The 13,711-nt window shown below is 37.7% G+C and overlaps 2 protein-coding genes across 5 annotated transcripts; one reads left to right on the plus strand and one right to left on the minus strand.

Annotated features, from left to right (window-relative positions):
* The first annotated feature begins 1,781 nt into the window (after nt 1-1,781).
* LOC123314245 (malectin) lies at nt 1,782-3,213 on the plus strand. Its single transcript, XM_044899407.1, has 2 exons — nt 1,782-2,436; nt 2,647-3,213. The coding sequence occupies exons 1-2, from the start codon at nt 1,953-1,955 to the stop codon at nt 2,976-2,978; spliced, it is 816 nt and encodes a 271-aa protein (XP_044755342.1). The 5' UTR covers nt 1,782-1,952; the 3' UTR covers nt 2,979-3,213.
* LOC123314240 (UDP-glycosyltransferase UGT5-like) lies at nt 3,201-13,431 on the minus strand. 4 transcript variants are annotated; one of them, XM_044899396.1, is made up of 5 exons: nt 12,616-13,431; nt 5,388-5,633; nt 4,890-5,112; nt 4,525-4,744; nt 3,201-3,943 (listed from the first exon to the last, which is right to left on the minus strand). In XM_044899396.1, exons 1-5 carry the CDS (start codon nt 13,216-13,218, stop codon nt 3,661-3,663), a joined length of 1,575 nt encoding a protein of 524 aa, XP_044755331.1. In that variant the 5' UTR covers nt 13,219-13,431; the 3' UTR covers nt 3,201-3,660. The 4 variants fall into 4 exon arrangements, with proteins under 4 accessions (XP_044755331.1, XP_044755332.1, XP_044755333.1 ...); XM_044899397.1 differs by lacking the exon at nt 12,616-13,431 and adding an exon at nt 10,519-11,156; XM_044899398.1 differs by lacking the exon at nt 12,616-13,431 and adding an exon at nt 8,220-8,851.
* Nucleotides 13,432-13,711: the final 280 nt, after the last annotated feature.

The following is a 13,711-nucleotide window of genomic DNA, read 5'->3' on the forward strand; positions in this document are numbered from 1 at the left end:
ATAATTCCGCTCGTAGGGGAAGTCTAGATCCATAGAAATTTGAAAAATGACAGTGTAAGACATTTTCCATTAAATTCGTTTGAGTCATTCTAGTCATTCAATTGTTGCAAAATAGAAGAGAAGTGTTAGTTATTATACAGTTACTTTTATGTACTCGTGAATTGAGATCGGGTAAGTACATTGAATGCATCTGTTTCAAGTTGTAAACGGTTTTCGTTTATGAGGTTTTGCTTTGAACAAATCGTGTTTGAAAATATTACATATAGGGCAATACTCCAAATTGTTCTGTATTGTTTTTGAAGTTTCTCTATTCCTTCTAATTTCTAATACTTTTGAAGAATCGTGTAACTTTTGATTCGGGCTTGCGTTTCAGCCAATAATTCTATACAAACGAAATTTCAAACAGAGTTATCGGATGTAGTAAGTAGAGGTTTTAGGTTTTCCGACAAAATTTATATCTACAGTCTTCACTTATTGCTAGTGTGATAGACGAGTAGGTATCTTTGATAAAATTATTAATGCTCATTGAAACATGTTTAATCAATAATAAACAATAAGTCTCGGCTTTCTGAGAGAAATGTGTCGTTCTATGTGTACAAGTCCGTTGTCAGGTTTGTCTTTTCGACTCAAATATATCGTAAAATTAAGTCGGTTTTCGGACTAATGAATATTTAGGTTTGTACCATTCGTACTGAAATGAACAAAATTGAGAAATTTTTTCGTAACATGAATACGTATTTTTTGTTGAAATCCTTTATTTCTTTATGGCGGAAGACTGGCAGTCTTCTATATTCTCGGCTTCCACAAATCTTTGATTGCCAGTTCGATGATTTGACAGTCATTCGTTTTCCATAACAGTGAAAGTTTTTGATTTCTCAATATATTGAAAAAGGTATGTTTCTAGATCATAATTTGATTCAAGAATGATATCTTGCATACTCATAATTGTATTACCAATATGAATATTCGTCAATCAAGCACTGATTCCCTGATAAAACTCATCAGTGAAACCGGACGTGTTTTTCGGGTTCCTGTTTCAGGCACCTTAGAAAAAAGTTTGTTTTACTGTGTGCTAAGTAATGTTTCTTTTTATCGGTATGAACGAAACCTCAAAAATCGTTCCTTGGGAAAAGAGGGCCTTTTATACATAGTTTCAGCTTTCTGAACATGCAATATATGAATTCTAGAAAATACAGAAATGTTCGATATACTTCTCCGGACAAAATTTTCTATGACGTCAAAGAGAATTTAGAATGTTTTATGAATTCAAACATTTTGCTAGTTTCAAGTTTTACTATTCTTAGGTCCATTGAAGGTGGGTACTGATTAAAATGAGATATTACGAGAGGAAAGCAAAGCGTTTATTCACAGAACACATTGTACAATTACCTTTTACTCAAGGGAATTACTTATTAATCCGATGATTTTCTATCAGCTGTTTGAATGGTTCAGGCATTATGTGGATTTACTTTTTCTCTACTTTTTAATTATGGGCGGTAGTGAAGCCTCTTTATAGTTTGAATTTTTAAAACTCATTTCATTTTTTTACGAAAAACTATACCAAAGATTAAGTTCCTCTTTGTCTATACATAGTTTTTCATATCTTAAGACTCAATAGGTGATGATTCTACGATACGATGTTGAAAAGGTACTGATATACGTCCTGCATCAGTAAATTTCTCGAGAATTGAAATAAATCTGTTAAAATATCGACGAATGCAAGAATGCATCGATTCATGTTTCCATTTTTCAAATATCGACTTTTCGATACATCGATGTGGCCATCCCTGTGCGTATGTGTACCTGTCACAAAGTTAACCTCAATTTCGTTCAGTATAAAATTTCAAAATAAAGGGTTGAGTTTGCGATGAATTATATCGCTTATGATTCATGATAAAAATTGTCTAATGAACAGGTGATAAAGAATATTTAATTAGTTTTACACTTGGAATATGGTGATCAAAACCAAATCTCTCAACCCACTTAGGTATTTGGTATTTTTCCTCATATTATTCACAACATTAGTTGGTGTGAATAGTTCTGATCCGGTAATATATGCGGTAAATTGTGGTGGAGACGCCCACACTGATGTTCACGGTGTGAGATATGAGAAAGATCCCCTTCATGGAAAAATAGGCATTGCCTCCGACTATGGAAAAAGATTGCTGATCGGAAGGATACCACCAGAGGACCATATTTTGTACCAAACTGAAAGATATCATACGAATACGTTTGGCTATGATATACCAATTACTTCAGATGGAGATTACGTTCTAGTATTAAAATTCTGCGAAGTATATTTCAATGCACCCAATCAAAAAGTTTTTGATGTTGTCCTCAACGGAGAACATATGATAGTGTCAGATTTGGACATATTTGACAAAGTTGGGAGAGGTTTTGCTCATGATGAATATGTTCCGTTTAGGGTGAGCAAAGGTAAGTACAATGCAAACAATTTCAATTTACTTTTCGTTTAACTTGTTCTGACAGATTTGAAGTGTTTTGAAAAATTTATCTAACTTGTCTGGAAAACAATTTAATTCATAAAATTTGTTACCTTCAAGTATTTACATTTAAAATCAAATTCATCATATTGGTGAAACTATACTTTAATAAATGAAAATGATAATTTTTTTTCTTTGAAAGGACGACTTATCTATAATGAAGAAGAATCAGATATACGAGGTGGGAAAATACGTGTTGAGTTCATAAAAGGTAACAAAGACAACCCAAAAGTTAACGCTATTTACGTTGTGAAAGCGCAGTTGGAAGATGTCCCAAAATTGCCCCCTATACAAATAGAACCTGAAAAATTCGAAGATCCAAGGGAAGAACCTGAGGTTATACCGAAAAATCGACGTCCTGGTGCAGCCAAACAACCTGATCCATACACGATGGATGATTCTTCAATAATGCTCCCTGTTTTTATTGCAATAGGTGCTTTTATTCCTCTTTTATTCTGTCTATGTAAATTGTGATTCATTTGTGATTTCTTATTGAATTTCTCAGAATTACAGGATAATTGTCAATTCAACTAGTCAATTTAAAAAAAAATCTGGTTGAATCACAAAATAGCTATAAACCTAGATTAGGTTTGGCTATAGGTAAATGAATTTTGTAAATCATGTAATTGTTTTTTTATGTTTGTTGTAGTAACTGTTGAAATTGATATTTTCTTGTTAATGATACTGGACAATAGATACCTGAACAGAAGTTTTTATTTCCTTATAATGTGAGGTGAAGGTGAATATTTCATACAGTAAAATATTGTAGTGAAATTGGATTGAAATATGAGAGAAACAAAAAACGGAAAAATAAACTTTTTGAAATATATGTGGTTTCAATTTAGAATTATTTTGATCTGACTCATGGGCGTAGCCAAGGGGGAGGGCAGAGGGGGCAACTGCCCCTCCCGAGAGGAGCTAAATCATGAGCATTGAATTTTTTCATCCTTTCTTTTTACAAGTTCAACTTCCCAAAACAGTTTTTGAATATTAGTCGTAAACAGTAATGAAAAATAGAATAATACTGCAAGTTCAATTACAATCGAAGCTATGTATTGAATTTCTCTCAACTGTTTATTATCACAGATAATTTTTCACTCCGATGAGTTTTAGAATTGAAGTGATCGTATTTCAAAGCAACAAAAACATCGATACTCTAGTTTTTTTTTGGTTTCTTCACGATCATTTGCCTCACTAGCCTATAAATGAGTAAACTAATTTTGACAGTACCGAATATTACTATAAAAGATAAAACTCCGACAAATCCTATAACATCCAACAGATAATACTGGTAGAATGGGAGATCTCTTATGGGATTCCGAAGAAGTTTTGCGCCCTTATTTCTTATTACGTACTCTGTCCACCACACTACTTTTTCAAGACCTGTCATCTCAACATCAGTCAATAAATCGGCTATTTCCACTGATCTCTGTTTATACCTGAAAAAAAACAAGCGTTTCTGAGCAAAAATCGATTATACAAAAATGGATACCACATATAAAATTTTCTCATTCCAAATAAATATATTTCTAGATCCGCTTCTGCATTATGTTATTGGCGAAAAGCCGGATGTTGAACCGCTGTAGCAGAGATTCTGGCTGATGGATCAACTCTTAATTCAGGTAACAAATTAATATTCATTCATTTAATTTATAAGTATTTGAATTATGAAACCTGAGTGTAGATATACATGGTGATTCATCAAGGCCCAAGGGTAGCTACAGAATGCCAAATAGCATTATCAATCAATTTTATTCAGCATCCTTAATGAATCACCCTGTATAGTGTATATCCTTATTGATATCTGAAATCAATGACACGATTATTGAGCGAAAACTCAAATTTATTTCGATAGTGTATCTGTTTTTGCTATGGATGAATCAATAAGCCAGAAATTCCGGTCTTGCAACAGCCTGTGTATTGCATTATCTTGATGCATGAACAAGTATCCGCATGTTTCATCAGGTTTTCTTAGCATCAGGTCTCGAACTCTTCGAAATTAATATATAAATGTACTCACTTAGGGTTATTAATCACTTCCATAATAGTCTCTTTAAATTTTTCCTTAGTGAGCTTAGTATGATCTAAATGCACCCCGAAACCTTTGTTGTGCATCATGATGGCATTCGCTGGCTGATCAGCGAAAAATGGTAATCCTATCAGAGGTATATGATTCATTATTGCCTCTTCCATCGATTGTAGTCCACATTGGGTTATGAACACTTTTATATTGGGATGCCCTTCAAGAAACAAGAAAAAATTGAATAAAAATTATTTAGGGGAAATGTAGGCTTTCAATAAACCATGCTTTTTAGATTATACTTATGGAAAAGTAGGCACTTTTTGCCACAATTTCGGTGCTTGAGAATTTTCTGTTTGACTTACGAAGGACGTCCGCCTGAGGTACCCATTTCTGAATCATAACGTTGTCAGGTTTGTTCGGCAATTCTTCGTTTTCGAATTTCCACAATATCTTAAACGGCAATTCCTTGAATGTTTCTATGAACACTTGACGAAGTTCATCCCTTATTAGGTTGCTCTTCACGTTGGAACCCAAACTGAAATAAATCGCTCCTTGGGTTGCATCGTCTAAGAATTTTCGTATACCCTTCAAAGAAAAGAATATTTCATTGAGAATACGTCATTTCATTGAAATGGGTCGGTTTCAAAAGTTATATGGCTAAGTTTTGCAAGTGAAAACAAATTGTAAAAATTCGTATAAGACACTCGCGCGTTTGTCATGCACAATCATTGTAATTTTGAGAGTATGATTTCGAACGAAGAATTTTGAAGAAAAGGCTCAATACACAATGGCAAATTTAATTCAAATACTTTCACTAGTTACTCTCCTTCAACTATTGAACGAGAGTCAATAAAATGTACCTCGGGTAAAGGCTTAGGAACTGTATCTACATGAGTGCCACCACCAAACATGATGGTATTCGGTGTAACAGCCCTAATGGGGTGTAGAACAGGATTCACATTTATGAATAACATGTCCACCTCTTTCATCAGCTCCGTTATTGGTTTACTGTCTTTCCCGAATACCTGCTGTATTATTTCGTCCATCATTGGGTTGACGACGAAGAGACCATAGATATTTATCAATCCATTGAATAATACACTGACCTGCAAAAGTCTTATGTAAGAAAATGTGAAATTGGTTCTGCAGTTTTATAAATTAATTTTCTTCCAATACAAAAAAATCAGCAATAGTATAATAATTCATTACATGTACCTAATATTGTGTTATTATCGAATATCTCTTGTAGAAAGAAAAATTTTTAGTGCGAATAATAAATGGCGCCTTTAAGGAGTATAAGACTGATGAATAATAAACGAAATTAATTCAGATGCACCCACCGATATTAAATCAAGAAATGTTTGGACCATACGATCTAAATCACACTAAAACAAACTATCGTCACTTGAAGTATCAACAGAAATACCACTTCGTCGATAGAGTACATGTTGACCATGGTTTCGGTCCCATTCGACCTCGTCAGAGCAACACAACTCATATTACTGTTATCTTCTCTCTGATCCAGCACAAAGAAAGAGGCCTTCATACTCTGTACTCTGTAATATGTGCCGTCATTTATTCATTTTCGTCGAGGTATGAAATGTGCTGCTCTGAAGGGGTAGAATGAGACCGAAACTATGGCCACAGCATCTACTCTTCTGTATCAGAAATTTTTTTCCACTTATCGAATGTCGTAGAGTACTTACAACTCTCTGAGTGATAGAAAGCGGATGTTGGTATCCCAAAACATTCCCTAGATCTTGATGCACTACTGGATGTACATCGTTTCCCATAATGCTGTGGATATAAAGAGGTACATCCATCGAAGACACAGCGATTACCGGAATATTGAACCTTTCCGCGAATGCTATATGAACGCTATATGCAGACTCGTATATCAAAAGATCGAATTTTTCACTTTTGTTGTGGATCAACTGTTGCACTTCGGGTAGCAGCAATTCTTCCAGTTGAATTGCGCGCACGATCTCCATCATTTTGTTGAAAATGGAAAAATTCACCTCTTCGGTCGATATGAGCTTGTTATACTCGTATTTTTCCATCATTTGATAACCGATGCTCATGTCGATTTGTCTTATATTATCGATATTTTCTTTCATGGGATCGCAGGTTAGTAGGACTATTTCATGTCCTTTTTTCGCCAGTTCCTTCCATAAAGGCCTGAAGACTATTTGGTGGCTGTAAGACGGGGTTGGTACGGACGCTAGAATTCTAGCTTGCTCGCTGTGGGTGACTGCTGTCCACAGGACGATCAAAATCGTTGGAATCACGAACATTTTCAGTTATATCGCACAAGAAAAACTTGTAGTCACTTACAATAATCGATAGATATACTCGAAAAACTCTTCGATCTGATGGATGGGAATAGAGAGGACGGGTTATCTTATCAGATAGTCAAATATCATCACAATCCGAGACTGCATTACTGGAAAAGGTGAAGGTATAGTAAATATTTGAAAAATTCTCTATATTGAAGATTTTTTTCCGAAATCATCCTCTCTCTGAAGCCAATCAATACTTTCGGTTGATTATTTTCCATAAAAACCATAAGAGAATTTTATAAAGTATTAAAAAAAAAGGCCTTACTGTATTCCTTTTCCTACATACAGGCTGTGAGTATCTCACTACAGAAATTACTGCTGGAGAAAGCTCAGTTTTTGGTTTCAGTTGAGGGATCTGATTGTGAAAATATTGTGGAATATGAACTCAAAGTTGGCGGAATATTGATTAAGTCTATTGCTTGGACCTATATTTCCTTCGATTTCGATTCACTAATTCTTATAGTGGAAGTCTAAAATCGAAAGCGATTGGGGAAGAATTGTTCTAAACGCAGTCCAGGCTTTTTCTTGGAAATTCTTTGAGGTCATGCGATAAAATTCGGTACAAAACTGACAGTAACGTTTCCAATTGATCGGTTCAATTCGAGGATTGACAATATTGACGAAATGGAAGATGCAGGGATCAGATAAATGGAAGTATTCACTATTATTATGATCAAGTCGACCTTCACACACTTGTATGCTTTACATGCTCGATTCAAACGAACGAAAAAACGCACTTATAAGTTTGTCGGACGTGAACACATCGAGCTTCGGATATTAACTGGCAATGAGCTAAATTTGTCACGATGATAAACAGATTTTTAGAACGCTTCTCTGTTCTTCTGTATATACGGAGAATATGATATGATATGATAAAGATTGGAGATTTTAAAAATTCTGTCGTACGTTTGAAACATCCATGACAATAGGGGTATTGCAATGTTCACTGGATTTTGTTTTTTGAAGAAAAACGTGCCCGTTGAATTTAACACGAAGGGCATTTTCAATCCATTCCATACTTTTTTTTTTGGAATTCATCTATTTCGATAGATTTTCTTCACGTATAGGTAGGTAGAGGATTTTGAGATTTTTTTCGCTACCTGGAGAAACATCTCTTTATTCACAATTCAGTTGAGACTGTTTTTCCCAAAAACTTCGGCCTTATTAAAAATGAATAATAATAAATTTTACTCGAACAAGTCTTCGTCTGCACTCACCAAGTGGTCTCAGTTATTGATTGAGTATTCAAAAATGTGCCTTTATTGATGGAATTTGTACTGAGCTCCATCGAACAAGTATTTCACAGCCCAACGTTGCTCTGGACATGTAACGGATGATCGTCTCAATACTTACAGTTCTCTCTAGAATTGTAGGCGAGGTAGGAACATCGAAACCTAGTTGAGGGTGACTAATCGGATTGTCTTCATTCCCCATCAGACCATGCACAGCACTCGCCGCATCCATAGACGAAAGAGCAATGACTGGCACCTTGAATCTCTCGACGAAACCTATATGCAGGGGAAACACCACTTCGACCATGAGCAAATCGAAGTGTTCGCTCGAATTATGAATCAACGCCTGCACCTCTGGATGTAGAAGCTGATGTCTATGGGCCTCGCTCATTGAAAGAACCCCCAGTTGCATTAACTTCCAGATGTTCTTGCTCTTGGATATCACCGTGCTCACCTTGAAGCTCTCTACTATTTCGTACGAGGAACTCAGATTGATCTGTCTTATTTTGTCGAAGTGGCCCTCCATGGGATCTGTGGTCAGTAATACTATGTCGTGTCCCCTTTTCGCCAGCTCCTTCCATATGGTTCTGTAGGCTACCTGATGGCTGTAGGATGGTATGGAGATCGATGCCAGAATCCTAGCCCCATCGCCGAGCCCGGTGAGGCACCAGAGGCAAATCAGGGAAGGAAAGACCAGACCTCGGAATATGTACATTTTTGAATGATCTAGATCGCTTACTGACGGCTCTAATATTTTTTTTTGAATGCTTGCTTACTCGTCTATTTTGCTTTTATCTTATCTCAACGCCGCAAATTAGATTTATCGTTAGAGAATTCAATTATGGTGCTTCCAGATTTTGAAGTGAGGAAAAAACAGAAGTAATGGTGAGAAGCTGAATTTTTATCGGAATTCCTGCTCTGGTTCATGATTAGCTTGCTGGCGGAGTTCTGTGTGCTCCAGTTCACTTGTTTCCTGGCTGAATGCGGCCTTGCGAACGAACCCTTTAACTCTCCTGTAGTCTCCTGACGAATTGTTGTTACTTTCGTTGACTGCAGGCAGTGTTATGTTTGGGAGTCACGGATGGGTGTAGAATTCTACAGAGTAAGCGAGGCTTGGTTCAGTCTTGGTGGGACAGGTGGCGTATCGTTGATGAGTATCGAAAATATTCCTCATAGCGACGCTCTGGTTTCGCTTAAAGACCCGATCCTCCGATTTAAATGTCACTGCACTGTAGTAATGAGGGACAATAATACCGAAGCCGGTCTACAGTTTGCGATTAAATGGTTCAGCCTCTCTGGAGTTACTCCTTACTTCGTTGGTTCATGACTAGACTAGCTCGCATTAATGGGGCGACAATTCTTTGAGGACAAATAGCCTTCGAGAAGAAAATTTTGTCATTATCTAGGCATCGTCACAAAATTTCGCACAATTCTTCTTACTCCATATGACTACCTTTGGAGTTTGCATTGAAGTGGATCAAAATTGAGGAAAAAAAGAAAGGAAGTAAAGTAACTATCTCATTGACATGTGGCCTGTTCACCTGATCCTCATTTGCCCATTAGATTGGTCTCCAAGAAGAACAGAGTAGTAGTAGTAAACCGACTCATTTTCAGAAATTTTTTTCACTATACTAATACTACTACTAATAGTACTAATAATATGAAAACTGTCAAAACAGAACAACCAGTATTAATGATTTCATTACAAAGTTTTTGATATATTTGCCTAAGAGTGTGAGAATTTGGGAAAAGCTCAGTTTTTGGCCCATCATTTTGAGGGTTGAAACTTGCAAATGGCAGATTTTTCTTTATTTCGATTGGTGAAGGGATAATTCGAAATATTTGAATATAATGCATGTGAAGCTCTTAGTTTTTTTCGCGTTTATCTATGATAACAAACGTCCAAAAAAAGTTCCTGCACTTCACTGAAATGAATTAAATCATATGCATGATAAGTCTGAGAGCGGATCTCATCTTATCTAACAATAAAATTGTGAACTTCTAATGTTGAGGGATTTGATTGTGCAAATATTTTGGAATATGAACTCAAAGTTGGCGGAATTTTCATTAAGTTATGATTATCTGTGTCTTGGACCTATATTTCTTTTGCTTTCGTTTCACTAATTCAGTGAAACTCAAAAATCGAAATCGACTGAGGAAGAATTGTTCTAAACGCAGTCCAGGCATTTTCTTGGAAATTCTTTGAGGTCATTCGATAAAATTCTGTACAAAACTGACAGCAATCTTTCCAGTTGATCGGTTCATTTCGAGGATGCACTCACCAAGTGATCTTAGTTATTGATGTTCAAGTGTCAAAAATGTGCCCTTATTGATGAAATTTGTACTGAGCTCCATCGGACAAGTGTTTCCCAGCCCAGCATTGCTCTGGACATGTAACGGATGGTCGTCTAAATACTTACAGTTCTATCTAGAATTGTAGGCGAGGGAGGAAGATCGAAACCTAGTTGAGGGTGAATAATCGGATTGTCTTCATTCCCCATCAGACCATGCACAGCACTCGCAGCATCCAAGGACGAAAGACCAATGACTGGCACCTTGAATCTCTCGATGAAACCCATATGCAGGGGAAACACCACTTCGACCATGAGCAAATCGAAGTGTTCGCTCGAATTATGAATCAACGCCTGCACCTCTGGATGTAGAAGCTGATGTCTATGGGCCTCGCTCATCGAAAGAACCCCCAGTTGCATGAACTTCCAGATGTTCCTGCTCGCATCGCTGGATATCAACGTGCTCAGCTTGAAGCTTTCTACTATTTCGTACGAGGAACTCAGATTGATCTGCCTTATGTTGTCGAAGTGGCCCTCCATGGGATCTGTGGTCAGTAATACTATATCGTGTCCCCTTTTCGCCAGCTCCTTCCATATCGTCCTGTAGGCTACCTGATGGCTGTAGGATGGTATGGAGATCGATGCCAGAATCCTAGCCCCATCGCCGAGCCCGGTGAGGCACCAGAGGCAAATCAGGGAAGGAAAGATCAGGCCTCGGAATATGTACATTTTTGAACGATTTAGATCGCTTACTGTTGGCTCTAATAAGTTTTTGAGTGCTCTAGTACTCGTCTATTCTGTTTTTATCTTATCTCAACGTCGCAAATTGGATTTATCGTTGGAGGATCTAATTGGTGCTTCCAGATTTTGAAGTGAAAAAAACGGAAACAATGGTGAGATGCTGAAATGAAGTCGGAATTCCTGCGACAATTCTTTGAATTGTCGTCTCCATTATTGATATGACTGTGTGCTCTAGACATTGAACTCTAAAAGAACAGGAAGGGCCTCTTAGGTACCGAAATACGACGAAAAGTGTGTCCAACTGAGACGGAAGATGTAGAGCAACCCATCTCTTTCTAATAGTTAGGCAACCAATCGAATAACCGCATCAGACGTCGGACGCAGCATAGACGCAGCAGTCGTCTCGCTTTAACGCCCCGGGTTGTTTTTATTTACATCGTTATAAACCAATTGACAGAGCGCAGAGAGAGATAGATTGCTCTACATCTTCCCTTTCAGTCTTCCTCAGTTTGCCTGCATCGAAATGCCATTCCAGTTCTTTTAGAGTTCAATGGCTCCAGATTTCACTTATTTCCTGACTCAATGCAGTCTTGCCAGCGAACTCTCACTCTCCTGCAGACTCTGGATGAGTGGTTGTACCTACTTTCGTTGACTGCAGGTAGGTATGTCTGGGAGTCATGGATGGGTGTAGGATTCTACAGAGTAAGCGAGGCTTGGTTCGGTCTTGATAGGACAGGTGGCGTATCGTTGATGAGAAGTGAAAATATTCCTCACAGCGACGTCCCTGTTTTGCTTAAAGACCCCATCCTCCGAATGAAATGTCACTCCACTGCAGTAATGAGGGACAATAATACCGATGCCGGTCTACAGTTTGTGATTAGATGGTTCAGCCTCTCTAAAATTTCCACGCTGCATTTCTAGCTCGCATTAATGGAACATGGAACGACAATTCTTCGAGACAAATAGCCTTCGAGAAGAAAATTTTGTCATTATCTAGGCATCGTCAGGAAGTTTCGCTCAATTCTTCGTACTTCATATGACTCTCTTTGGAATTTGCATTGAAGTGTATCAAAATTGAGGAAAAAGAGAAAGAAGGTAAAGAATCTATCTCATTGAGAGATGGCCTGTTCACGTCATCCTCATTTGCCCATCAGATTGGTCTCCAAAAAGAACAGTACACCGACTCATTTTCCGACATTTTTTTTACTATACTAAATAATATAAAAAGTCAAAACAGACCACCCAGTATTAATGATTTAATATTTAATTACAAGAAATTTTGATATATTTTCCTTAGAGTGTGAGAATTTGAGAAAAGTCCCACTGTACGAAAAGAGGAAATAATGTAGTTGGACGTCTACGATGTCTTCTTAATAAGATAAGGGTCCATTACCTCTTGAGGTACCTCGACCAGACAACTTGTGTCTTGTCGAAGTGGCGTTAGGGTCTGTGGAGTTAATTTATTCAACATAAGGTCTTACTCACTATCTTGTCCATGAACGTTAGAGGGTACGAAAGGCTAAGTCCCAGTTGCGGATGTAAAATTGGATGATCGTGGTTCCCCATGAACATGTGCCAATTTCCGTGGGCATCTAAAGATGTCAGACCTATAACCGGCACCTTGAATCTCTCGACGAAACCCAGGTGTATCGGAAACACCACCTCCAACATGATCAGGTCGAAGTGCTCGCTAGAGTTGCGGATCAACGCTTGTACTTCTGGGAGCAGCAGCTGATGCCTCTGAGCCTCCCCGATCGTGACGACGCTCTTCTTGACGAAACTCCAAAAGTCGTTGGTGGCGTTGTTCGATACCGTCGTGCTGAAATTGTATTCGTTCATCACGTCGTACGAGGAACCCAGGTCGATCTGTCGCAAGTTCTGGATGTCTTCCTCCATAGGATCGGTTGTGAGGAGGACAACTTCGTGTCCCCTTTTCGCCAGTTCCTTCCAGATGGTCCTAAAGGCCACTTGATGGCTGTAAGAGGGTGTCGCCACTGAGGCCAAGATTCTCGCTGCATCTCCGAACCCAACAGCCAGACCAAGAAGGCAAATCGAGACGGAGAAGAGAGAACGCACAAGTGTACACATTTCGATGTTGTCACTCACACTTTGTACCGATATTTTTCGGTGCACCAGTTCATTCTCACCAATTTCCTTGTATATCTTATCTCATTGCGTTAATTCGAAAAAATCGCTTATCTACGAAATCGTCCGATAAAGTTTGATTTTAGCTGCAACGTTTTTCGAAGTGAATTGAAAATTTCCTAAAAAACTGCTATGCATCTAGCATCCATCTAAACGTCAAGACATTTATCTTTTAACAAACACATCGCGAGCGCGTCATGTTTTTCTATTCACTAGCAAGAATGCACAAGGTTATTTGAGCATTTAGATAGTAGACTGAATGGAATGTAATTATGTAACGTAAGTACTATCAAGACAATAAATCCACGTGTTTGGATCACAATTTAGGGATCTGCTTGGTCGAAGATTCCTTTGATGGATTAAAGTTATTTCTTCGAATTGAGGGTATCTCAGAAGTTTATATCTGTTCAAACGTTTAAAAAAAATATACTCTCCA

Source organism: Coccinella septempunctata, chromosome 5 (assembly GCF_907165205.1).
Source record: "Coccinella septempunctata chromosome 5, icCocSept1.1, whole genome shotgun sequence".
Taxonomy (NCBI): Eukaryota; Metazoa; Arthropoda; class Insecta; order Coleoptera; family Coccinellidae; genus Coccinella; species Coccinella septempunctata.